This window comes from Anabrus simplex, chromosome 1 (assembly GCF_040414725.1).
Source record: "Anabrus simplex isolate iqAnaSimp1 chromosome 1, ASM4041472v1, whole genome shotgun sequence".
In the NCBI taxonomy this organism is placed as follows: domain Eukaryota; kingdom Metazoa; phylum Arthropoda; class Insecta; order Orthoptera; family Tettigoniidae; genus Anabrus; species Anabrus simplex.
This window is the reverse complement of record NC_090265.1, coordinates 707,480,979-707,506,727: the sequence shown is the minus strand read 5'-3', so window position 1 is coordinate 707,506,727 and position 25,749 is coordinate 707,480,979. Positions and strand designations below refer to the sequence as shown.

At 37.1% G+C, this 25,749-nt stretch overlaps 1 protein-coding gene across 1 annotated transcript in view; it reads right to left on the bottom strand.

The window, feature by feature from the left end:
• The window catches only part of LOC136857368 (transcriptional regulator ATRX), a 605,506-nt gene that overhangs the window by 338,622 nt on the left and 241,135 nt on the right, over window positions 1–25,749 (bottom strand). The window contains exons 10-11 of the mRNA XM_068225161.1: window positions 16,482–16,660; window positions 2,923–3,072 (exon numbers count right to left, since the gene is read on the bottom strand). Coding sequence (XP_068081262.1) covers window positions 2,923–3,072; window positions 16,482–16,660 — 329 coding nt within the window. The remainder of the gene's footprint in view (window positions 1–2,922; window positions 3,073–16,481; window positions 16,661–25,749) is intronic.

Sequence of the window (25,749 nt, the reverse complement as noted above, 5' to 3'; positions counted from 1 at the left end):
TGCACATCAGCCCTGAAGGACACGTACTTAACCCTGTGCCTGACACGGAGGGTATTTAAATGCATTCCGTACCCTCACAGGTTCTTTCAAGCGTAAATCCTTCAACTGCATATAAAAATTTCACCAGTAATCACATTATTATACATTTAATACTTCAACTTTTAAACATATTTCTACACCTGATCAGTAGTTTTTCAGTTGGTCATGCTTGCTTACCCACAAAATATAGGAATTTCTGTGTGTTGGAAATGCTGTCAAGACAAATTTTTTTGTCTGTAGAGGGCCAATATTCTTCAATATTGGAGCACCTGTTCATAAATTCAGCATGCATGTATTACATCTAACGTAACATCCTTGAAGTTACGTCGTCACAAGTACGGAGATAAATCATGTGTACTGACAAATTGATATATATAACCGTTTGTTTCAATCGTGATTGAAGTCACTAAATCATCATCCAGGAAAATTCTGAGAAAAGAGAACAGGCCATTTTTTCGAGCCATATTCTGGAATTTCCTGTAAAGGGAACAATTGTTAGTAAAATGGTGGTCTGTCCACTCAGCCATTGTAACAGGGACCTAGTTGCGGTATTTCCACTTTTATAGGGATCACTTGCTGTACAAGCGCTCATCAGGGCTGAGAAGAAATGGCATCACATCACATCGACTTGAAATTACAATAAATGAAATTTGCACAGTTTGTCCTTGTCCTTTTGCATTCTCTTTCTATTTCTCCTTCCCTCACTGACCTGTCAGTGTGTTTCTTCTATTGTGTGTTCCTTTTGATGTTCTTATCTTTCTGTACATGATTTGAAAGGTGTGGACAGTGCAGTGAGAATAATCAGTTTTCAAATTTGAAACAATGAAGAAATCACCGAATGCCATATATGTGTTCTTTAGTTCTGCTGTAATATCTTGTAGAATAATGGTCAAGGCACAAAAATTTCAAGCTGATTCCCAAACTGCCCTATTTTTTGGGTACCAACAGTTATAGTAGCTTGTAAGGTTTTGGTGACAAAACTGTTGGAAATAGTACAATACAAGAAAGATGCATTAATCCAACATGGAACGTTACCAATTCAGTTTTAGATGATGAAGATTATTATTATTATTATTATTATTATTATTATTATTATTATTATTATTATTATTATTTTATTAATTTTTTTTACACAGTTTATTCCCCATTGGAGTACTTTAATCAGTCATATGCATTAACGTCTAATAGTATTAAAAAGAGTTAGCATTTCAGCTTCTTCTCCCGCTCCCAAACCTTCTTCACCTTGTCGTACCTGGCTGCCCTTGAGTTGTCAGTAATGGTGTACTTCCTTCGTTCGAATGTTATGAGTTTGAATCGCAAGTGTTTATTTCTTAAAATTCTCTTCTCTGTATCAAAAATCCACAGCCTGTTTCCAGTTGTTCGACCGGGTCAGGAATGGAATGAATGAAGCCCCATCTAGTGGCGAGGGTAGGAGTTGTACCGGTTGCCGAAGCCTCTCGCACTCCCCTGGGGCAATGATTAATGAATGACACATGAAATTAAATGATACTGGAGAGTGTTGCTCCGCTTTGTCCAGCACAAATCTGATATGGAGTGACTGGGATTTGAACCACAGAACCCAGCGATGAGAGGCCGAACGTCATTAATAACAACAACAACAATAATAATAATAATAATAATAATAATAATAATAATAATAATAATAATAATAATAATAATAATGCAGTGAAGAGAGAAGCCTCCGTGGCACAGGTGGCAGCGCGCTGGCCTCTCATTGCTGGGTTCTGTGGTTCAAATCCCAGTCACTCCATATCAGATTTGTGTTGATTGTTCTGATCAAAATTTTCTCAATTCATCTGAAATCGCTATAGACTCTATTTGTCTTTTCTGGTAAAAATTTGTAAGTCTTAAGAAGGGTGGGTTCTATTTATTTTGCCAGGCTGAGTGGCTCAGACAGTTGAGGCGCTGGCCTTCTGACTCCAACTTGGCAGGTTTGATCCAGGCTCAGTCCGGTGGTATTTGAAGGTACTCAAATAGATTTACTGGCACGCAAAACATGTAACAGAACTCCTGCGGGACTAAATTCCGGCACCTCGGCAGCTCCGAAAACCGTAAAAGTAGTTAGTGGGACATAAAGCCAATATAATTATTATTAATTTCATTTTTGTTCTCTGAATCTGCTGTCTTGAGTCAAACTGCTTTGCGATCTTGCTGAATTTAATGGATCCATTGCCCTCTTGTCTTCTTTCCAAGATTTCTCATCACCAATTTCCTGCAATCGCAAAATGTGAAAGAAATATGAGATTCTTTTCTTTTATATTGCACATGAGACCTAGTCATCTCTTAACAGTTTCATTAGGAAGGAACAGACTCTTTTCACCTGTTATTTTTTATGTATGCAAGTTCAGGTGATTCTTCTTTCAGTTTTGAGGAGCTAGTCTGTTTTTCTTTCATTCAGCTTTAGATACTAAACAATATTTTTAGACAAGGACTGCTTTCAGACATTATAAACACACCTATCTTAGAAATGCATTGATCTAACTCAAATCATTTTCGCACTCCCATCTTCATTAAAACTATATCCAGAAATAGTTTTAAATGAATTCTGAAATCCTTGAACATTTCAATCAATTATATCCACTACCTTTTTAAGATACTAAAGATACTAAAGTTTACATGTAACCTTGTAAAAAAAAAAAAAAAAAAAAAAAGACAAAATAACAAAAATGGCAGTTAAGGGAGACCCAACACCCAACATCGAAGCATGGCAGTGAATGTGTTATAAGTAGTATAATATAGAAACAAAATTATGATTTCCTATCATTAGTACTGAAGGTATTGTTTCTAATTATCAAAAATAAGCTCCCAAAGGGCAAGCTTGAATTTATGTAGGACAAGACACATGAACAATGATAAACTAACCTGAATCACTGCTTGTACTATGCATCAGTAAGTTCTTGGCCATTTCATTCCTTTTCCTTTCCAGTTTGTCATGCAACTCCTTGAATGATGCCTCGAGGTCATTGAACCTATCATTATTTTCACCACCAAGAGATACAGGAACATTATCGTCTGTAACAACATTTGTGGATAAGAAAGTTATGTCACATTTCAAAACAAAGTTATGAACATTGTTAACACAAGAGCAACAATTTCTTACTCCAGAGAAAAGCAAGTTACATTTCACAGGGTAACAGAAACTATACAATTTAAAGGGAGGATGGTGAGGGGGTTACACCTTCTGCTAGTTTAAATTCAGCAAAATTCAAATGTTTATAACCACAATCTTGGTAATCTGGTGCTATCAGAACTGGAGGCTAGCCAGATTATTGGATTTATAGGCTGTAATATTTGGTTTTATAGAAAAAACATAGTGCAGCCTACATATTCAAGGAGGCTAACTCATGCTCACTTTGTTTAATACTGTATGTACCATGTCCTACATACAGTCAACTTAAAAACTGCCTGTCACAGAAGACTACTTTCTTTCAAAATCTTTTTGTGAAATGAGATGAACGTATGGTGCAAGTGGTAGAATTCCAAGTACAAAGGGAGTTATAGGCTGTAATATTTGGTTTTATAGAAAAAACATAGTGCAGCCTACATATTCAAGGAGGCTAACTCATGCTCACTTTGTTTAATACTGTATGTACCATGTCCTACGTACAGTCAACTTAAAAACTGCCTGTCACAGAGGACTACTTTCTTTCAAAATCTTTTTGTGAAATGAGATGAACGTATGGTGCAAGTGGTACAATTCCAAGTACAAAGGGAGTTCAATACATATTGCAACACTTTTCTTCCTTCTAAAAGCAGGCTGGTTTTATTGAGGATTCAAATACACCATGTTATTCCCCAATCCTTTTGCTGCAATACCCTATTTTTCAATATAATCTCCGTTCAATGCTATGGTCTTACGCCACTGCAACGTGAGGGCCTGTATGCCTTCATGGCACCGCTCGACTGGTCGATGTTGGAGCCGACGTCGTGCTGCATCGATAACTTCCCCATCATCAAAGTAGTGCTTCCCACTTAGTGCATCCTTCATTGGGCCAAACAGATGGAAGTCAAAATGCGCGAGATCCAGGCTGTAGGTTCAATGAGGAAAAACAGTCCACTGAAGTTTTGTGAGCTCCAGCCAGATGCACAGACTTGTGTGAAGTCTTGCGTTGTCATGGAGAAGTCATTTGCATTTTTGTGGCTGTGAACACGCTGAAGTCGTTTCTTCAATTTTCTTAAGAGTAACACAATACACTTCAGAGTTGATCGTTTCACCGCGAGGGAGAACATCGAAGAGAATAACTCCTTCAGAGCCCCAAAAGACCATAGCCATAACTTTACCAGCTGAGGGTATGGTTTTGAATTTTTTCTTCATGAGAGAGTTGGTGTGGCACCACTCCATGGACGGCCATTTTTTTTCCAGTTCGAAGTGATGAATCCATGTTTTATCACCTGTGACAATGTTTGACAAGAAATTGTTACTTTCAGCCTCATAACAAGCAATTCTGCACAGATGTTTCTCGAATAAGGGTGTCTGCATGTTCGAGCTTCACAAGCGTCACAGCTGAGTGCAACCGGTCGGCACGCGGGAGATCAGACAGGTTTGCTTGACCTTGTTTGGGATGATGAAACACACCTCATCCAATGACTCACCGTGCTTTTGTCCACTGCCAGGTCTCCGTAGACATTCTGCAAGCACCTATGAATATCTGTGATGCGCTGGTTTTCCGCCAAACGAAATTCAATAACTGCTCTCTGTTTGGTACACACCTCCATTACAGACACTATTTTGAAGCTAGTTATAGCACTGCCACCTATCTGAAATTGATGAAACTCTACGAAACGAAACAGGAATATTCCAAGATGTCCGAAACAAAATTCCAATTTTAAAAAAATTGAAATTGTCCGAGAAATAAAATGTGCTGCAATAAATATCGAACGTCCCTCGTATCGCCTCTCTGGCCGCCGGTTACCACAGTTTATAAATATCCTCGCACTTCGGGAATTTAAATTGATTTGCCGGTTGAGTGCATGTATCGGTCATCCAAAAGAATGGCAACAAAGAAGATTGTGGATGGCTTTATGGGCTGCACTATGAGTCACAATTCAAATCCAGATGTTTCAACATAGTCCACCAGAAAAATGGCTACAAGGTTTATGGCATAGAATAAGTCTTTCTAATGGAAATGAAACAGACTGGTTGCTATCTGGTCCCGTTTGCAGGCACCATATCTGTGTAACATATGGTAATTTTATATTACAAAAACAGTTTGTTCCACCTATTCAATACTTTATGATATTTGCTATGTCTATATATACATTACAATGAGTCGATACGGACTAGTTTCGACCCTACTTGGGATCATCATCACCCATCATTAGATAAGTACAAATTTTTGTTGAATGTCCTAAAACATTATGTTCCTATTAAACAATAAAACTAATGTTGTGAGCTATTTGAACAATATTATAACATGCATTATAATGTATGATTGAATTTGAACTAAGCACTATGGATCTTAAAAATTACATGAACGTTAAAATATTACGTGACACAAATTCAATACATTGTGATAATAGTATACAAATTCGTAAAAATGTCTGAATACAAGTATACAAATGTTTCTAGTAGGTTCTGTGAGTTGTGGTTTGACTGCGCTTTTCATTGACTGAGTAAAAGTTTTGGCACTGGTGCAGAGGGTGATTCAGATAACTTCTGTTAAGTCCTTGTAATGTGATTTGCAAGGGTTCATTAATAGAAATGTGCAAACTGAATATAAACAAGTCCTTGAATATCTTCTAGGAATTGTAAGTGAACACTGTGCGTAGTGGTTTGAGTAGATGGAATTCCCAGTCCAACACGGAGAACAAATGGGTCCTTGCGTGGCAGTGTGTACAGCTTGGCTGGTGGTGTGCAACGAAAAATGAAAAATCAGTGGAAGCTCAAATTAACCAGAGATAACGGGGCGATACGTAAATTCTTACCTATCACGTTCACGTGGACCGGGTCGAAAATGACCAGAGACAAAGTCACGAACTGAACTTGCAATACTTACTTATAACAAGGATATTTATAAGTTTACTAATATTTTCAAGAAGCATATGACAGGGCTTCATTTTGCACCGATAATAATAATTCTGATGTATTGCATAATTCAGCCTCAGTCAATAGATCGAACCCATATTCCAAATTGGGTGTGTATAGATTTAAATATAACAACTGTGGGTGCACACATCTAGGTCAAACAGGAGGAAACTTTAAAATTAAATATACAGAACATACTAATGCCATAAAATACAACAGGTTCTCCACGGTAGGCCAGCATATGCACGATCTAAAGCATAATTTCACATCTATAGAACATGACATTGAAGTCTTGGAGAACTTTGGAAAAGGAAGTTTGCTGGATGTTACGGAGTGTTGCTATATACACCTGGAACAGTATTTTAATCCAAACCTTAATTTAAATGGGATTTATGAAAAATCAAATATTCTATTTGATTTCCTTACTGCGTTTTTTAAAAACGTACAGGTCCCGGTCAATAATTCGGTGTTTCGTATTATGTGTAATAGCTTTGCTAGTTGCTTCTTATGACCATGCCCTCCAGAGCTCCAACAAATTGCCATTCCTCAGTTGCTCCTCCCACTTGCCCCTACTTCCCCTCTTCAATCCCAACCCACCTTGGACACTTGATTTTTATTACAACACTGATTGCTGTGCTTCATTGCGCTTCGCATTGACAGCGACCTTTTGAGGTGAGTCACGTATAAACAATTACATTATAAGACACAATTTCATATCTTGCCTCATCTGTGAAGTGATAGTTTTTAATATTCTTGTTATTACAGATCCGCATTGAACTCTGAACGTGGTTCTTGACAACATCTCAAAGGACTTTGTTGCTCGTTTCCACCTCATTAAGATTGCTCTATTAAAGGGACACCGTAGTTTTTATTTATTATTTCTACTACGATACAAGAAGTTTTAAGAAGTGCGATAAATTAAGCACATAGTATTTCAAGACTATTCTATTTTATAATTTGTTCTTTTTTAAATCCACTTTATATCGTAAGTGAGCAAACCGGTTTACATACTTTTTCATCAGTCTTTGACTTGTTGAAAATATGAACCTAGAGACAGTATATTTTTTAACACATTTTTATGTTGTTAATATGGTTTTAAATTGTGATGAATATCAAATTTATTTATTTATTAATACATCCATGACAGGATATATCCCCAATTACAATGGATGGTACAAAATACATTCAATATATATATGGTACCTATATGTACAAAATAATATATAACAATTAAAAAACCAAGATTGCCATGACTAAATTAAAAATAATTTAAACACATTTTCAATAAAACATACAAACATATAAAATATTAAAGTTAAAGAAGATAAAACAAATTAGCAAGAGAAAAGAAAAATAGTCATAAGAATAGCAAATACACAAACACATATACATTGGAAAAATAATAGTGGCATTACATACGTCACATTTCAGTGCTGAATTAATTTCCTCCAATAAATTATTCATTATAATGTAAATATTGTTTTAACATTTTTGAAAATAAAGGAACTGATAAAGCAAAATCTATTTGTCCGCTGTCTGAAGATATTCTGTTTTATACTTCACACATTTTTACAACAGGTGAATTTTTATGATATGAGGTGCTTGAGGAGGGGCAGTAAAATGTTTGTCTCAAACGAAGAGTTACCCTCTTGGTACTGAAGTTGATTCTTTTAAGAAACTCTTGGTTATCTAATATTCCATTAACCGTCTTGTAAAGAAATATCTGTTGAGCTAATATTCTATGTGTACTGAGCTGCATTAAACCAAATTCATTTAATAGGGTTCTATAAGAAACTGTTTGATGATATGATGATCGGTTATATTTTTTTAATATAATTATCGCAAAAATTTATTTTGTATTTTTTCTATTTCGTTACACATGTACTAAGGAGCCCACACTACACATGCATATTCAAGTTTACTTCTAACAAGATAACTGAATAAGATTTTTAAAAGTTCCTGAGTATTTCTAATAATAAACCCTAATTGTTTAAATCCATCATTTGTAATTTTGTGAATATGACTGTTGAATGAAAGTTTTGAATCAAGCATAACACCCAGATCGTTTACTAAATTACACCTCTGCAAGATCTCACCATTTATGCTGTAGTTATGCACAGTCACATTCTTATTACGAGAAAATGTGAAATGTGATCACAAAATACTTTTTAATATTGAAAAAAAGCCTGTTTGCAACACACCATTTGCAACAGTTGTTCAGATCGGCTAGCAATTCCATAGCATCATCATACCCGGTAATTTGCTTATAAATCTTTAGGTTGTAAGCAAAGAGTAAGCATTTTGAATATTTTATTACTTTCGGTAAGTCATTTATAAATATTAAAAAGAACAATGGACCAAAATTTGAGCCCTGAGGGACTCCAGAATTAACTTTGAACTGGAATGAAGTATTTTGTGCATAAGATACAAACTGTTTTCTGTCTAACAGATATGAAATTAATTTCAGAAACTCAGAAGATAAACGAAATAATGATAATTTACTCAAACGTATACCATGATCAATTTTATCAAAAGCTTTTGCAAAATCAGTATAAACTGCATCGATAGGTAGCCCTTCATTCATTGAATCAGAAATATCCTGAATAAAGTTCATAAGATTAGTCGTAGTAGAACGCTTGGGATAAAACCCATGCTGAAATTCTGATACGTATGGTTTGATATGATTAAATATTCTAACAGAGTATTTGTTCAAAGAGCTTCGCTGGAGCACATATTATTGAGATAGCTCTGTAGTTCTCAATTTTCAAACTATCACCAGATTTAAAGATCTGAGTTTACTTATTTTCCAAATCTCAGGAAATATCTGCGTCTTTAAATTATATATGGCACATAGTGGAACCATTAGCACCTCTGCACATCCTTTAATAATGTAAGGAGGTATGTGATCAATTCCCGCTGATTTAGATGCTGAAGTTTTGTTACTGCATCACTGTACTCATCTTCGTGTATAGGACCCAACTGCAAACTGTGAGCAGTAATCACTGATACTGACTGAGAGGCTATACATAAAGAAGGCTGGGGTGCATAAACAGTTTGAAAATAACATGCAAAAGCATTGGCTATTCCTTGCGCAGTTACCAAATGGTTTCTACCATATGTCATACACTGAAGAAACTATTATTTCGTTTACTTTTAATGAAACCCCAAAACGTTTTTGGATCATTTTTTATATTATTCTGTGGCTGTAATATATACAATTTATATGCCCTTGCGATAAGTGTCTTAGACTGTTTTCTTAATTGTTTGTACATGTGAGCACTGTATTCAGAATGCTTCATGTGCTTCCTGTGAATCTCCTTTAATTTCAACATTTTAATTATATCTAATGTAAACCAACAAGGGTACATTCTTTTCTTATTCACTGTTTTTTTAGGAACATATTTTGTGAAAAGGTTATTAAGGACTTCATGAAAATAGCTTACTGCATTATTAGGGTCTTCACTCAATAGTAACTGATTCCAGTCATATTTTTGTAACGATGCATAAAATTCATAAAAATCGGCCTTCTGGAAACTGTAGATGCTGACAGGTAATATTTTGACTCGCTCAATGTTAGCAACCAGTTCAAAATATAAAGCAGGATGATTAGAATACTCAGGCACAAGGGGGTAATCTCTTCTGAATACATTAATATTTCCTACATAGTTGCACAGAACTAAATCAAGTGTTTTACCACTGGCATTTTTTTAAAGTTATTTAACGAATTCAGATTGAATAAAGCAATAAAATTAGCCAGAGCAAGGTATTTTGGTCCACAGTTAAGTAAATTACAGTTACTATCATTGATCAAAGGTAAGTTAAAATCACCCATTATAATAACATTATAATGTTGTATGAATTCGATGTTTTCAAGTACAGCAAAAAAATTATAAGTTTCTAAATCAGAGTTTGGTGGGAAGTAAACAATTACGAGATATACCTTTTCACCTAAAATAATTAAACATAGACACATTTGATGTTCTCTACATCAAGTTCTACAAGAACAGATTTAAAAGTATTGGCAACAGCTATCAAAACACCGCCACCCTTCTTATGAACACGATCCCGCCGAAAAACATTATATCTTGTAGCAAATATTTCTCCATTATACACGCTCTTCATCAACCATGACTGTCACCATGATCACGTCATAATTACTAGCAAGGACACTTGTGTATATGTCACTTATTTTTGTGATCAACCCTCTAACATTCTGATAATAAAATGATAACAATCCATCCCTTACAGCCATCTACATCATGCCAAATTCTTAACATCAATCGTTTTAAGAGTATATAAGTGTCACTTGCTTTCTTCCTAAGTTTAATATTTCCTGCATTATCCACCCACAAATGTGCAAAATCTTTCTCCCATTTTACCTTTCTCGCTTCACTGAAAATAATCCTTCTGTTTAAAGTGAGATTTAGGTTAACATAGATAGGCCAATGTCAGCACAGCTCAAGTTACGTTTTATCTTACGCCTCTGGAGAAACATATCCCTGTCAAATCTTCTAACAAATTTCACGATAACTCGTTCGTGAGGTTGACTTACTGGCGTTTTTAACCTATGACATGTGTCAATCATATTATCAGTCACAGTAACATCTAATGCCCGACCTACATTTTTCACTAAGGAGATCACATCTTCATTTGGCGTTTCAGGAATCCCATGTATTTCCAGTGTATTCCGCCTTCCATATTGGTCTAGATCATCTATTTGTTGCTGTAAGTTGCTGATCTTGTTCTTTAATGCACAGTTCTCTGATTTAAAGCTCTCAATAACTTAGTTACATGATTTCAGTTCTTCTTCATGACTCTTGAGTAAAATAAAGTTTTCCTCCAGTTTCTCATGAACCGAGTTCAGTGATTTACTGAGCCCTACCTCAAGATTCTTACACGATTCCTTAACTTCTTTACTAATTGAAAGCAGAAGTCGATATATCTCACTTAGAGTCGGTATATTTTCTACAACTTTACTGCCCTGCTGATCACTCACATTACTACAGGGAGTTTTCTCACAATTACTGCATAACCACATTTCAACAATGGATCGCAAGTTTTTTGCGTAATCTTCCGTAAGATTTACACATGCACTATGAAATAGATTTCTGCATAACTTGCACTGAATTTTTCCATTTACATCCTGACGTGCCACAGCTTTTGAACAATTTCCACACACACACATTTTACAACAGAAAATACTTGTACTATGTACAAATAAACTTTCGTAATGTTGGCAGTACTCGTTGCAATCGATTCAATACAATACACTTTTACTCCTTGGAAACACTGAGCACTGAAGTTGGTAGTAGTTTGCAACAATCAATAGTTCATTTGACGCCACAAAATTGTCAACAACACTCTATGTTGATAGCAACTTTGTAAACAGTTATAGATTGCACTGAATCTCCATACAGTTTAAAAACTGATTTACAGCACTCAGTTGAGCTACAACTGAAATGTTTTTACGTCAGTTTAAACGTGAGTATTTACAGTTTGAAATAATTGCATCCTTTTCAGCCAAACATCACTATATCCACTATAAAATCTTGAAAGCCTAGAGCACAAGTCACTGCCTGCTTACCTCGCCATTACCAACTATACAACTGACATTGATAAACTTGTACGATTGTCAATTTTTCTACAAACTCCTATAACGTAATCTATAATCTTCATTTCCGTATTGACAATTGCACAATTAAAAATAGGAGAGGATTTCCACCAATCAATACTTATTTATTGTATATATTAAACTACAGGACCGGTTTCGACCTGATATTCAAGGTCATCTTCAGCTGAACCATATATACATATTAATATAATGAAGCTTTGATTAAGATTGTGGTGTTGAAGGAATGCCATATGATGATGATGTACATTTAGTTACATACAAATGGGGCACGTCTTAGCGTGAGCTGGCGTATATGTCATTCTGTGCAATATTGCAACTGTATGTCTAAAATGTTGAAGGCCTTAAAACTAGTGTATAAAACACGTCTTTTCCTAAACTAATATATATGTACAAGATAAAAACAATACATAAAAACACTTCATGTACATGAACATTCGTTCTTGCTTGGTGGTCAATACATCGACTAACTTCCGTATTTAAGTCTTATTCACAGTTGTACACTTCAGCTGCTATTCTTAGGGTTTGTAAAATTGCATGGATAAAAGTTTTGTCTTCCTGTGCGTATGTGAGATAAAACACTTTCAATTTAAAAAGGGGTGCCAAATGTATGGATGAAATTCAAGTAAAACATGTTCAGCTCTGCTGTGTGTGTTGCCCTTTTATAAGAACCAATTCATGTTTTCTTATTGGCGTCCGTAAATTTGGGTGACATTGGTTTCAAAGTAGTGGCTCCTTTCCCATTTGTAGCTGTGCAATGATGTTATGTTAATCTGTGGAAGATAAGATTGAGTTATAAGTGATATATATCAGTTTAGGAAAAGACGTGTTTTATACACTAGTTTTAAGGCCTTCAACATTTTAGACATACAGTTGCAATATTGCACAGAATGACATATACGCCAGCTCATGCTAAGACGTGCCCCATTTGTATGTAACTAAATGTACATCATCATCATATGGCATTCCTTCAACACCACAATCTTAATCAAAGCTTCATTATATTAATATGTATATATGGTTCAGCTGAAGATGACCTTGAATATCAGGTCGAAACCGGTCCTGTAGTTTAATATATACAATAAATAAGTATTGATTGGTGGAAATCCTCTCCTATTTTTAAACTCCTATAAGCTGATGATGACGCAGTGAGGCGTCAAAACTAGTACTGATTGAAAAATATAGGTTGTAATTACATTTATGCAACAATTTTAATGTATTGAATAAGGTGGACCCAAAATTATAATAAAAAGTTGTAAAACGAGGAATTCCCTCTTGAAGTCCATCCAGTTTAAATTCAAACCGTTCAAGATATTCCACCTAGTAGCGGCTTGCCCCTTTAATCGCGGTGTGATGAGTTGCACGAAGATGTCTTCAGATAGATTAGTCCTTCCTAACAGACTGACCGATCCCTCGATGAAGCTAGTCGGGTTCTCTTCCAGTTGCCCGTGAAATTCCGGAAGACTCTCCAAAATCACCTTCGGTTAGGTTTGAGGAGGTTACAGGAGTGGCGATATGTCCTGTTTGAGTTAACCTATCTTCTACCATGTGAAGGATGCTTTCTCTTATATTCTGCATATTTCCATTGATGGTCGAAATCCAGTTTTCTAACCTTTCTTCAAAAGCAGAAATATGGCTTCCAAAATTTCCCCCGGCAGCAGATACGGCTTTCTACCAGTTGCTTTATGCCAGAAACCTGGATTTCCACCTCCTCCTTGAGGTTTGAGATGTCCCCTTCCAGCTGGTTTACCCTACTATCGATCTGTTCAACCTGTCCCAGTTTTGACCTGATGGCCGATATCTGCTGCGTTAATCGATTAGTGACGTTGCTGATTTGGGGTGAAATTTTTTCATTTTTGGTTGAAATTTTCAATTTTAGGCTCTGTTCTACTTGGTAAACCTGGGTGTACACCTGTGCTATTTGTCCGGTTAACACTGAGTTAGCTTGAGAAATTTCATCATTTACTTTTGAAATTTGGTCTGAAAGTTTGTCATTTACTTTTGAAATGTCTTAAGGTGGATTTGAGTGACTGTATCATGTTCGTTAACACAGAACACATTTTGGTCATATTTACCTCATCTTCCGATGTTTAGACTGGATCTTCGCTGAACTCGATGAAAAACTTTTCGGGATGTTCACCTTTTTCGACGGTTACTCTGCTACTTCCAGGCGTGCGATTCAAATTGACGAACTTGCCGTATTTGCTATGCTGGAGCACAAGCCGCTACCTGTTGCTCTGTGTCAAGAGGAAGGAAGGAAGGAAGGAAGGAAGGAAGGAAGGAAGGAAGGAAGGAAGGAAGGAAGGAAGGAAGGAGAAGTGGGAGGCAGAGGTAATGCTCGCTGCGAATGCACAAGGTTCTCGTTCGTTTCACATAGTCTCTTCCCGCCCCAGTAGGCAGTGTACAATTTGTTCTGCACCAATTCACTACTATGCAAACCCGATCAAAAGAGAAGATGAAGAGGCAGTTATCCAGGTTGTTCGCGACTCCTGAACAGAGTCCAATGGTCACTACTACACCATTGCGAACTGTGCACCAAAGTAGGAAGGGGGCATACTGAACCACTTGGCGTATTGTTTCCTTCATTCAGCATTTCATTCCATTCACAATGTTGTGAGTGCAGGAATACACAATAGTGGGGCGGCAGCATTGCATCTTTAAGCATGTTAAATAATAAAGAACGTTACTGCGATCCAACAAACAAGAGAAGTAATGATCTGGTGCATTTCTTGACTGACAAATGCATCTTAATTGCAGTGTGTTCTTGTACTGTGTGAGCAATTACGGCTGTTTAATAAACAACCTGTGGATATTGCCTGTAAGAGACAAGAACAATTCTCTCCGACCGAACAAGAAAACCTTTGCATACGCGCAAAGCATTATCTGTCTCCTTCATACACCCCACTTCCGCTCCCAGTCCTTGTCTTCCCTGAAGCACAGCAGCAGCTTGTGCCCGGCATAGCAAATACAGCAAGTCCTTCAATTTGAATCATTTGAAAAGAAAAATGTTCTCCACCAACTGCACCATTGTTCTTAACGTAACACAAAGAGCATCCCTACTTTTTTCTTTTTGTCGGTATAGTTCTGGTGCACCCTGCATAATATCAGTAGCTTTTTCATCCTTGCTGCTTACGTAAGATCTTCCTGTCAAATATAAGTACAGGAAAGGAACAAACAAGTGACGAATCAAGTGAGTGAAAGAGAGAGGGGAATAAATAAGGAACATATATAGTAGGATGAACTCAATGACAGGTCAGTATAGGAAAAGGGAACAACAGAAAGAGGAGATTAGGACAAACACGGAAACACAAACGGACAAGGACAATCTCCACATCTTCAAACAGACAGGCTCCTCTCCTCACTAATCCCAGTTCTTCTACATCAATCTCACCTCAGCCCCCGATGAGCTCGCTTCTGCTTCCCAACTTCATCAGGAGGGCAGGCATCAACACTCACTGAGGGTCTTGACAGTTCTTCAGTCTTAGTGTGAAATTGGAATCCTTTTCTCCTTTCGTGTTTGTCCAGTTCTTTTACCGCCTGTATCTTTGTCTTATGTTTCTACCCTTTTTTCTGTACTTAATTGGCTTTCTTCTTATTCCACATGAAGGCTGAACATCTGTCAAGATGGCCCTTTAGTGAGTGTTGATCACTGCCCTTCTGATGAAGCTGGGAAGCAGAAGTGAATTCGTCGGCGCTGAGGAGAGATGGATATAAAACTGGGACTGCTGAGGGGAGATTCTATCAACGAAGGCTGGCTTTTTTTTTTTTCTTTTTTCAACCTCCGATGGGCTAAAACATAAAGACACATTTACATAACAAAATTATTTTATCACTAAAAGTTTAGTAGTTTCATACTTACCTTTTCCGTATAATCACCAAAACTATTTAGGCATTTGTCGTATTGTGACACCAGTTTTCCGATGTCCTCTGCAAAGAAGTCTGCCAACAGTGAGGTAATGTGCGCCTGGACAGCCTCCTGCTCCATCAAGTCCACCAACAAGACACCTTCATGGTCACAAAAAACTGTAGCCATTGTTTTCCTGTTGCTCAGTGTGAGCTTAAACCTCTTTTTTGGCTTGTTTGGAGACTATCCTTAGACTATTCCTTGTTTTCTGAAGTGTCATACAGTACCAAAATTTCATCGTCAGTGACTATAGACTTTGAAATCTCTTCTCCCTCACTACAGTAATGTGTGCGGAACATTACGGCTGACGCCATTCGCTGAGTTTTGCGATCATCAGTCAACATTGTTGTGACCCAATGCAATCAAAGTTTCCGGTATCCAAACTGTTGAGTCACAATGGTGTACAGAGAAGACCTCGAAATGTCTGGGATTGCTGTAGAAAGTTTACTGATTGTAAACTTCCATCTGTGATGTACAAACAAAGAACTTTAGGAGGCTGTCCAGACCCACATTACCTCACTGGCGGCAACTTCTTTGCAGAGGGCATCGGAAAGCTGGTGTCATGATACGACAAATGCCTAAATAGTTTTGGCGATTATTTGGAAAAATAAATATGTAATTAATATACTTTTAGTGATAAAATAATTCTATTATGCCAATGTCCTTTTTTTTATAGCCCATCGAAGGTTGAAAAAAAAAAAAAACAGCCCTTGTCTTTTTGCGTTTCCACAATTGTCCTCACCCATCTACTATTTCTGTTCCCTCTTCCCACACTAACCTGCTATCGTGTTCGTCCATTTACATCTGTTCCTTACTTATTTCCCTCTGACTTTCTATTAAATATAGATTTTAAGTTCTCTTACCGCTGTCACTCATATTCTGGAAGTCCTCAAGAGTCTGACTAGTTTCTTTCTTGTTCTTTTTTGGAGGTTTTTTCCCAGAAGTCGGCCGTTTCTTCTTATCACTTTCACTAGAGCTCGAGCCTGAGCTCGACTCCATACCTTTCTTTGGTCCTCGTTTAAGGGACTTCAAGTTCAGAAGACTGTAATAGAAAACCAGTAAAGATTAACTTATTGTTATCAATTGTGCTATTTGAAACTTAAAATCACACTTCATACAGTGTTCACACATACACATGGCGGAGGGGGAGCAGAGCAAATCTGTTCCTTATCACATAACCTAAGTAATTATATGAATCCGAATGTTGGGCAAGATAGAAAAAGCTCTATTTGTGAACGCAAATGCACGTCACGGAAATGTGGAAGCCGCAACGGTCAGTGAGAAATATTCTGCGAATCAATCCACCTGGTAGCCATGATCGTTAAGGCATCAAGTCTATATGGTCAACACGTGGTTAGCTGGTTTGAGTCCTGTCGGTAAAAAAAAATCTCTCACCATCAGAATGTTGGTCAGCAGGGTAAAGGTGGTGGTATACAATTTCTAATCACTAGATCGTGCGCCAAAAATTTGGATTCAATTCCACCCTCTCCGCAGTGTTCATATGGAGTGAGGGCATATGACGCTGTTGATGGCGATTTGCCCATCGGATGGAAACAAAGTTTTGAGCAGACCTCTTGGTGCTATCCGACAGGAGTAGGCAACGTGCCGACACTGGGTTTCACCCTCTCCCTACCACAGTATTAGGGGTAGTCTACCGTGACCTCTTCCTGGTATCTTCTTGTCTAAAAACAGTCTGTGTGTTTTGGTAAGAGTAAAAGTACTGAAAACTTATAACAGTCACCGATTACTGAAGCATTTTAACGTCTGTATGCAACTTCATTGTTTTAGCAATTTGGAAACACTGAATTACATGAGATATCCGTATTCATGCGAGCCTGATCATGATCAGTGTTCGAATGGGTCGAGGTGCTGTGTGCTATTCTATATTGCCGAGAATAATTTACAAGTCCATATGTTATTCACAGAAGAAAATGTGCTAAAGAGGTCAGCCTTTGCCTTTTTTTTTTTTTTTCATGAAATGCCATGTGGTATAAAAATATTCCTTCTTATTATGACTATTTTTTCTACCCTTATAAAAACATTAAATGTTAAATAACCGCAGTTTATTTCCCATAAGGTGAAATACTAATACTAATAATAATAATAATAATAATAATAATAATAATAATAATAATAATAATAATAATAAATAATACTACCTAGTAAAGAACAAAGAAAGCCACAGAGGTTAATAAAATATAATGTAGACAGACTTACTATAACAAAAGAATCAATTAAAAACTACCAAGACGAAATTAAAGTGGCTAAACAAGGCAACTGGCAAGAAATATCCAAAGCAATTAATTATTCAGCACAGAAAACATTTGGGCCAATAAAAAATAAAAGGAAAATATGGTGGAATGAAATATGTGAAGAAGCTTTAGCAGAGAGGGCTAAAACATGGAAAAAATTGAAATGCTCAAAGAAAATTGAAGATTTTGATCAGTTTAAACAACAAAGGAAGGAAACTTTTTTTTTTTGCTAGGGGCTTTACGTCGCACCGACACAGATAAGTCTTATGGCGACGATGGGATAGGAAAGGCCTAGGAGGTGGAAGGAAGCGGCCGTGGCCTTAATTAAGGTACAGCCCCAGCATTTGCCTGGTGTGAAAATGGGAAACCACGGAAAACCATCTTCAGGGCTGCCGATAGTGGGATTCGAACCTACTATCTCCCGGATGTAAGCTCACAGCCGCGCGCCTCTACGCGCACGGCCAACTCGCCCGGTAAGGAAGGAAACAGCGAGGATAATCAGAAGTACTAAACAAGCCTTTCAAAAGGAGAAACTTATAGAAATGGACAAAAACTTTATAAAAAATAACACCCGTGACTTTTATCAGACTTTTAAGAATGAATTAAAGGGGTACCAAACTACAAATGTTAGTTTCAACGATGAAAACGGCAGAATTGGACTAAGCAATACTGAAAATTGTGAGATATTAGCAAGATATTTTGATCAACTTTTGAACTGTCCTGAACCAAGTCATAAATTAGAATTTCAAGATATTGATGAAAATTTGGAAGAAGACATACCAACAACTATAAAAGAAATTGAAGAAGTAATTAAAACCCTCAAAAACAACAAAGCTAGCGGAGAAGATTCTATTACAGCGGAACTTTTGTAGTGGTCCTTGCCAAACATAGCAAATGAGCTACAATTACTCTTTGAAGAAATCTGGAAAACTGAAAAAATTCCTGAGGAATGGAAAGTAGCCTTGATACATCCACTCCACAAAAAAGGTAATAAACAGGGCGTTAATAACTACAGAGGAATATCTTTATTAGCAGTGGCATATAAAATATCTTCCAAGATTTTATTAAACAGAGTAGAAACAACACTAGACAATCATATAGGTGAATATCAAGGTGGTTTCAGGAAAGGAAGATCATGCTCAGAACAAATATTTAATCTTAAGTCAATAATTCGCCACAGGTTACTTAATTCAAAGGACATTGTAGTCATGTTTGTAGATTTCAAAAAGGCTTTTGATTCTGTTGACAGAGAAACTATATACAAAATAATTCGAGAATTTGGCATAAAGTCTAAACTGGCAAATCTAATCCGTGAAACACTTACAGACACAGTCTCTAAAGTGAAATTTCTGGGAGAGATATCACAGCCTTTCAAAATAAAAACTGGTGTACGACAAGGCGACGGACTATCCCCAATTCTTTTTAATTGTGTCCTAGAGAAAATAGTGAGAATTTGGAACGAAAAACTTATTGAACTCAACATTTCACCGATAAGGTTAGGAAGAGGAAACAAAAGGATCGAAATAAATTGTCTTGCATTTGCAGATGACTTTGCAATACTTTCTGAAAATGTGACATCTGCTATAACCCAAGTAAATGTCTTGGAAAGAATCGCCAGCAGAAATGGCTTAAGAATTTCTGCAGAAAAAACAAAATTTTTAACAAATATTTGGGATGCACCAAAATGTCTGAAAACAGATATTGGCCAAATAGAGAGGGTAAAAAAATTCAAATATCTAGGGGAAATAATCCAAGAAAATGGTTTAGAAAAATCTGCAGTAGAGGAGAGGGTACATAAAATGGAGAGAGCTTATGGTGTCACCAAAGATATCTACAATAAAAGATGCCTATCCAAAAATGCAAAAATAAGGCATTACAACACAGCAGTGAAGCCAGAATGCCTATATGCAAGCGAATGTCTGGCATTAAACTATAATTTAGATAAACTAGAAATACTAGAAAGGCGAATCATGAGGAAAATATTAGGCCCACAAAACACAGCAGAAGGTTGGAAATTACGAAGTAATGCTGAAATATATAAAAAAATAGAAAATATATCAGATGTAATGAGGAAAAGGAGACATGTTTTTTGGACCTTTATATCGAATGCAAGATAGTAGATTAACCAGTAAGATTTTCAGATATTTGTGGGGTAAGAAATCAACGACAAGCTGGGTCAATGAAGTAAGAAAGGATTTAGAAAACAACAATATAACAACAGAAGAAATAAATAATAGAGAAGGCTTTTGGGAAAAAGTATTGAAAATAGAAGGATTCCAAGGTAGGAAAGTAAAAAAGACTGGTTCAAAGCAGTCTGAAGACAGAAAGAAGAAACATAGTGAACAGATGAAAGCGTACTGGAAGAAAAAGGAATTGAAATTGGCACGTGGTCCTCTGGTGGCCCATTCGAAAGAATAATAATAATAATAATAATAATAATAATAATAATAATAATAATAATAATAATAATAATAATAATAATAATAACAACAATAACATATTTTGTCCTCAACAACCAAAGTAAAAATAACCTGGCATTAAATAATTATGATTATCAGAGATGCAAGCGTGTTTGGAAAACCATTCCTATTGAGTTATTGTCAGCAATAATCAAACAATTAAAGGCCGTACGTATTGGAGCGACATTATATCGTGCACATTTCTTCACAATTAAATTACAGTTAATTGTTTCCTTGATTATAAAAGGCAGTATAGCCAGAATGTTTAAACCATAGAAACATTTTAATCAGTTCCTGAGAAACTGGTGTCGGGAATGACCTCTGGGTGTGTAACGATACAGGTCATGCCTCCTGGAAGACAAACACATGTGATGTATCGCTTACCCCACTTCTTCCTCAGGATTGGCCAAAATCTACGCCCAAACATTACCCGTTTTCCTTTCCACCCGGAATTTGTGTAATCATAAGTATACAAGTAGATTACGAACTATCACAGTTTGAAAACTGTAAATACTGACATTTGTTTGCTTAGTTACGTGGCTATGATGTACTTATGTTAGTTTTCTGATTTCACTGCGACTTCCGTATCAGTTACTTTCTGATAGTTCAAGAAGTAGGACGTGGTGGAAGATGGTATTTACCAATGCTGAAAAACTAATGGTGTATGGAGAATGTAGGAAGAATGTTGTTCATTCTTGTGCTGTGGACGTGGAACGATATCCCAATAGATGTCACCCATCTTGACAATTACTTGTGAACCTCTTCAACTAATTACGCGAAACCGGCAGTGCAACACCTGGAAAACGTAACATATCTGCATGATAGCTCGCGTGCAATCGCATGGGGAAGTGGCACGAGTCAGGGAAGAGTATCATGCGTTCTCTGCTGTCGTAATTTCCAATGGTATCGTGTCTCTCTCCATCAAGAGCTGCATGGAAACAATTTTGAGAATGGTGTTAACTTTTGTACATGGCCATTAAGACAAGGTACACCAAATTTATCATGTGTATCTTATTAATTAGTGATGCAGGATCATTTATAAATCATGGCCAAGTAAACCTCCGAAACATGCACTATTGACCTGTAAACAATCCACATTGGCTTTGTCAGGTGGAACGTGGCCGTTCATGGAGTTTTAAATATGTGGTGTGGAATAGTGAACCATAAAATCATAGGCCCTTTTTTCCAAGAAGGAACACCAGATTCTCTAAAGTATCTCAACTTCCTAACAGACAAACTTCCACAGATGTCAGGAGATGTCCAATACAGACTAGGAGGAATATGTGGTACTGTACCAGCATGATGGCCATCCAGCCCATAGTGTACAATGTACTAGAGTTTGTCTTCACCAGTTATTTCCAAATCATTGGATTGGACGAAGGGGACCTGTACATTTGTCGGCCCGTCGCCCCCGCCCACAAATTAGATATTTTTTTCGGGGAAAGCTAATACACTGTTTACAAGGACATGCCGACTACATCAGATGATAAGAAATGACGTAATACCGCTGCCTGTGCTGAAATTTCTGATGAAATGCTAGAATGTGTGAATTAATCTTTACATGGCAGACTAGAAGCCTATACAGAAGCTGGTGGTAATAATTTTGAATACAATCTTTGAAGGGCTATTCTCTTTCTTCTTCAGAATCCAAAGAAGTTGTTTATTCACGTTCTTTTTAAGGTAGTACACACGAAGCAGACAACCGCCAGTATTTACAATTTCCAAACAACGGTAGCTCGTAAACTACCTGAACTAGAATCCTTAAAAAAACACCACCTCTGACATTCTAATTTACTCTGGTTTTAATTTGTTAATGTCAATAGGCATTGTGCCATTTGAAAAATGTAACTTTCTAATAATGCTTAAAATTTGAGTATGGGCTACAATTATGAGCCGTTGGTTACACATGATTTATGTGGAAACAGTAATTCATTAGCACCTTCCATTTCAGGAATATTTGCTATGCTGGTTGCTTTATGTCGCACCAACACAGATAGGTCTTATGGCGACGATGGGACAGGAAAGGGCTAGGAGTGGGAAGGAAGCGGCCGTAGCCTTAATTAAGGTACAGCCCCAGCATTTGCCTGGTGTGAAAATGGGAAACCACGGAAAACCATTTTCAGGGCTGCCGACAGTGGGGTTCGAACCTACTATCACCCGAACACTGGATACTGGCCGCATTTAAGTGACTGCAGCTATCGAGCTCGGTAGGAATATTTGGGGTGAAAGTTTTAAATGAAATAAGTTTCATTACGATAGATCCGCACTGAACTGTGATTACAATGGAGTTAACTCAAGGATTCCTATCTTTAACATCTTTTTAATGCGCACTGGACTTCTTATGAATCTCTGTTGTGGAGTTATTTTTTAACATAGTGCTGCACGTCTCTACAATTCTTTTCTCAATATCTCACATGGTATGTACATTTACGAGACCTTATGTGTCTTTACATTGTTTGATTTCTTCGGTATTTATGTTTTAATTTTGCTTTAGGCTGATGATGACCTAATATTAGGTCAAAACTAGTCCCTAATCATTTATGTAATTTAAACTCTATATTTTGTACTGAAAAGGTGGACCTTAATAATACATTAGTTTAACTCTATTGTGAAAGTTTTAGGAGATTCACTCTAAATAATTAGTTTCATTTCTGGTCAAGTTATGGATTTTGATGTAGAGCATGGTTGTCATTTCATTCCAGCACTAGATCCCTTGATAAAAAATCCATGTGTTCTACCAACAGTCTACAGCAGACTTCCTTCAATAACTTCAAACAGCTTTCAGGATCAAATAGCATAAAAGTGAGAGGCGCACACATGTGCCTTGTTTTCTTGTCGGCAAAATTAGAGCTCAGATCATGTGGTAAAATCAGCATAACTCAGAACCGTGCCGCGACAGTGCACATCTCGAGAAACGCAAGAACTTCTCGATGATTTTCTCACAAAAGCATGCCTCATGAGACTCTCTGAAACAAAAACACCCTTCTTATATCTCGGTTATGCGGCACTCTGAAAACAACAGGCTGACAAGGGGGCATTCCCTACTTGTCACCACCGATTTCGCTCAAGTTCATAGAACATGCAGGGCTTGGCTAGAAATGAAAGTACCCAAACTATGAACTCCAGATGGCCAAGTGTATAGAAAATAAAAATAAAAATGTTGATGCGGCTCTCGCACTGTATAAGCCACTTACGTTAGCGCGCACCGAGCAGTAGTTGGCGTAGCTGTAAGAGCTTGGACTAGTAATTCGATGGCCATGGGTTTGACTCCCTATGTCGAGTATTTTTCTCAATATTTATATTATTCATTTATTTTAATTTATTTTATTTATTTATTTATATGCAAAAGACTCATGTATGTATGTTCAGTCCGTCAGCGATGCCGCTAGTGGGATCCTCATCAGCTCTGCCATTAGCTGTCATAGATGGCCTAGGCATCACTGAAGAGGCGTATTAGGGAAATGAGGAGTGGGGTAGTTTCCCGCTGCTTTCCTCACCGAGCCAGAGCTGCTATTACATATCAGTGTGCCAAGCCCACTGAAATGCATACACCAACCGACCCTATGAGCAATATTTTCACACCATTCATAGCAGGGACTGGCTGCATAAGGATTGGCATAATAGCATCGCTCATACCTCAGTCACTTTTATATTGTCAAAGCCAAGGATAAGACAGAGACAGATCTATGAAAGTAACAAAATTGCTCTAGCCTGTAACAGAAGACATAGTGCACTGTAAACACTAGATCCAGCAAAGCAAAGGCGGAAAAGGCATATAGGACGTCATTTTTTTAATGAGCGCACAATTGTAGAAAATTTGGAATTGCGAACTTTCCCAACGTGTTCAAACAGAAATTCTTCTTTTTTCTCCTTTATTGGCTATCTCCCCTCCCTGGGGAATGTGCTATAAACGTGAGTAGTCGTTTCGCTGTAAGATTCGTTTTCACCTGACAAGTGAAGGTTGCTCCTGGCGGCTGTACACAAACAATAGGTTCTTGGCGCAGGAAGGAAAAAGTCTGACAATGAAATCCCAATTTTTTACCTTTTCTATGCCTTGTGTGTATAAATAAATAAAATGAATTATTCACCTCTTTACTTAATTGGAACATGAATAATATAAAAATTGACAGAAAAAACAGTCTCCACAAGACGAGTCGAACCCACGACCATCGAATTACCTGTCCAAGCTCTTACCGCTACGCCAACAACTGCTCGGCGTGCGCATGAACATAAGTGGCTTATACGGTGCGAGAGCCGCGTCAACATTTATATTTTTATTTTCTATACGAGTTCCCACTTCAGGTACTTTCATTTCCAGCCAAGCTCTGCATGTTCTATAAATTTGAGAAAAATCGATGGTAATGAGTAGCGAATGCCCCCTTGTGAGTCATGAATAGAGGTTTGGCCTGCTATTCACAGGGAATAATATATGGACAAGCTAGAACAAGATCTGCAACATCACACTCAACCCAAGAAGAAAAATCTGTCATATTATTTAAGCCTAATCATTTGACTGGCGTGAATGCAATACAGTACTTTTAGTGCATATTGATGGCTAGCAAGAGCAAATCATGGGCCTGAGAATATTGCACCGAAGTCCCAGAAAATGAACAGCAATGTAGTTTTTGTCCCCTATTGTTTTTGCGAATATGCTGTAATAAATATGTTTTTGCTGTTGCGTCAATAATTATTAAATAAGTGCAATAAACACACTGGCACAGAATGATTTAGTGTTGTGTTAATACCCAGTGTCAAAGTCATGCTAGTTTAAGAGAAGTGCCAACACTGGAAGTGTTTAAGTTTCATTCATATTTTCAAGACGAAGTGTTTAAAAAGTTTGTTACTTTTATTACACCACGCATTTAAAATTACGTTATTAACAACCCAACAAGTTTGACTCCAGCAGTCACATAATGCCTAAGAATTCAAAGACAGCAAGATCAGGTCTCCTGATTCTTCTTGTTTTTACAAGCTGCTTTGTGTCGCACCGACACAGATAGGTCTAAGTCTTATGGCGACGATGGATTAGGAAAGGGCTAGGTGTGGGGAGGAAGCAGCCGTGGCCTTAATTAAGGTTCACCCACAGCATTTGCTTGCTGTGAAAATGGAAAACCACGGAAAACCATCTTCAAGGCTTATAACAGTGGGGTTTGAACTCACTATCTCCCGGATACAAGTTCACAGCTGCATGCTCAACCTACCCATTCCCTCCTGATTCTTCAAGCCAAAATAATTGTACTATTCAATGTTTATGTTACCCACTATATAGGTCATGTGTATAAATCTGTAAAATGTATTATTTTTAATAAAAGGGGGACAGTGGTCGAGTGAGTGCGGAGTGGGCATTTAAGCATTTAATTAGGCGACTTCTGCATTAGAAACACATTCTTATCAATTCCTTAAAAAATAATGTTTTGATA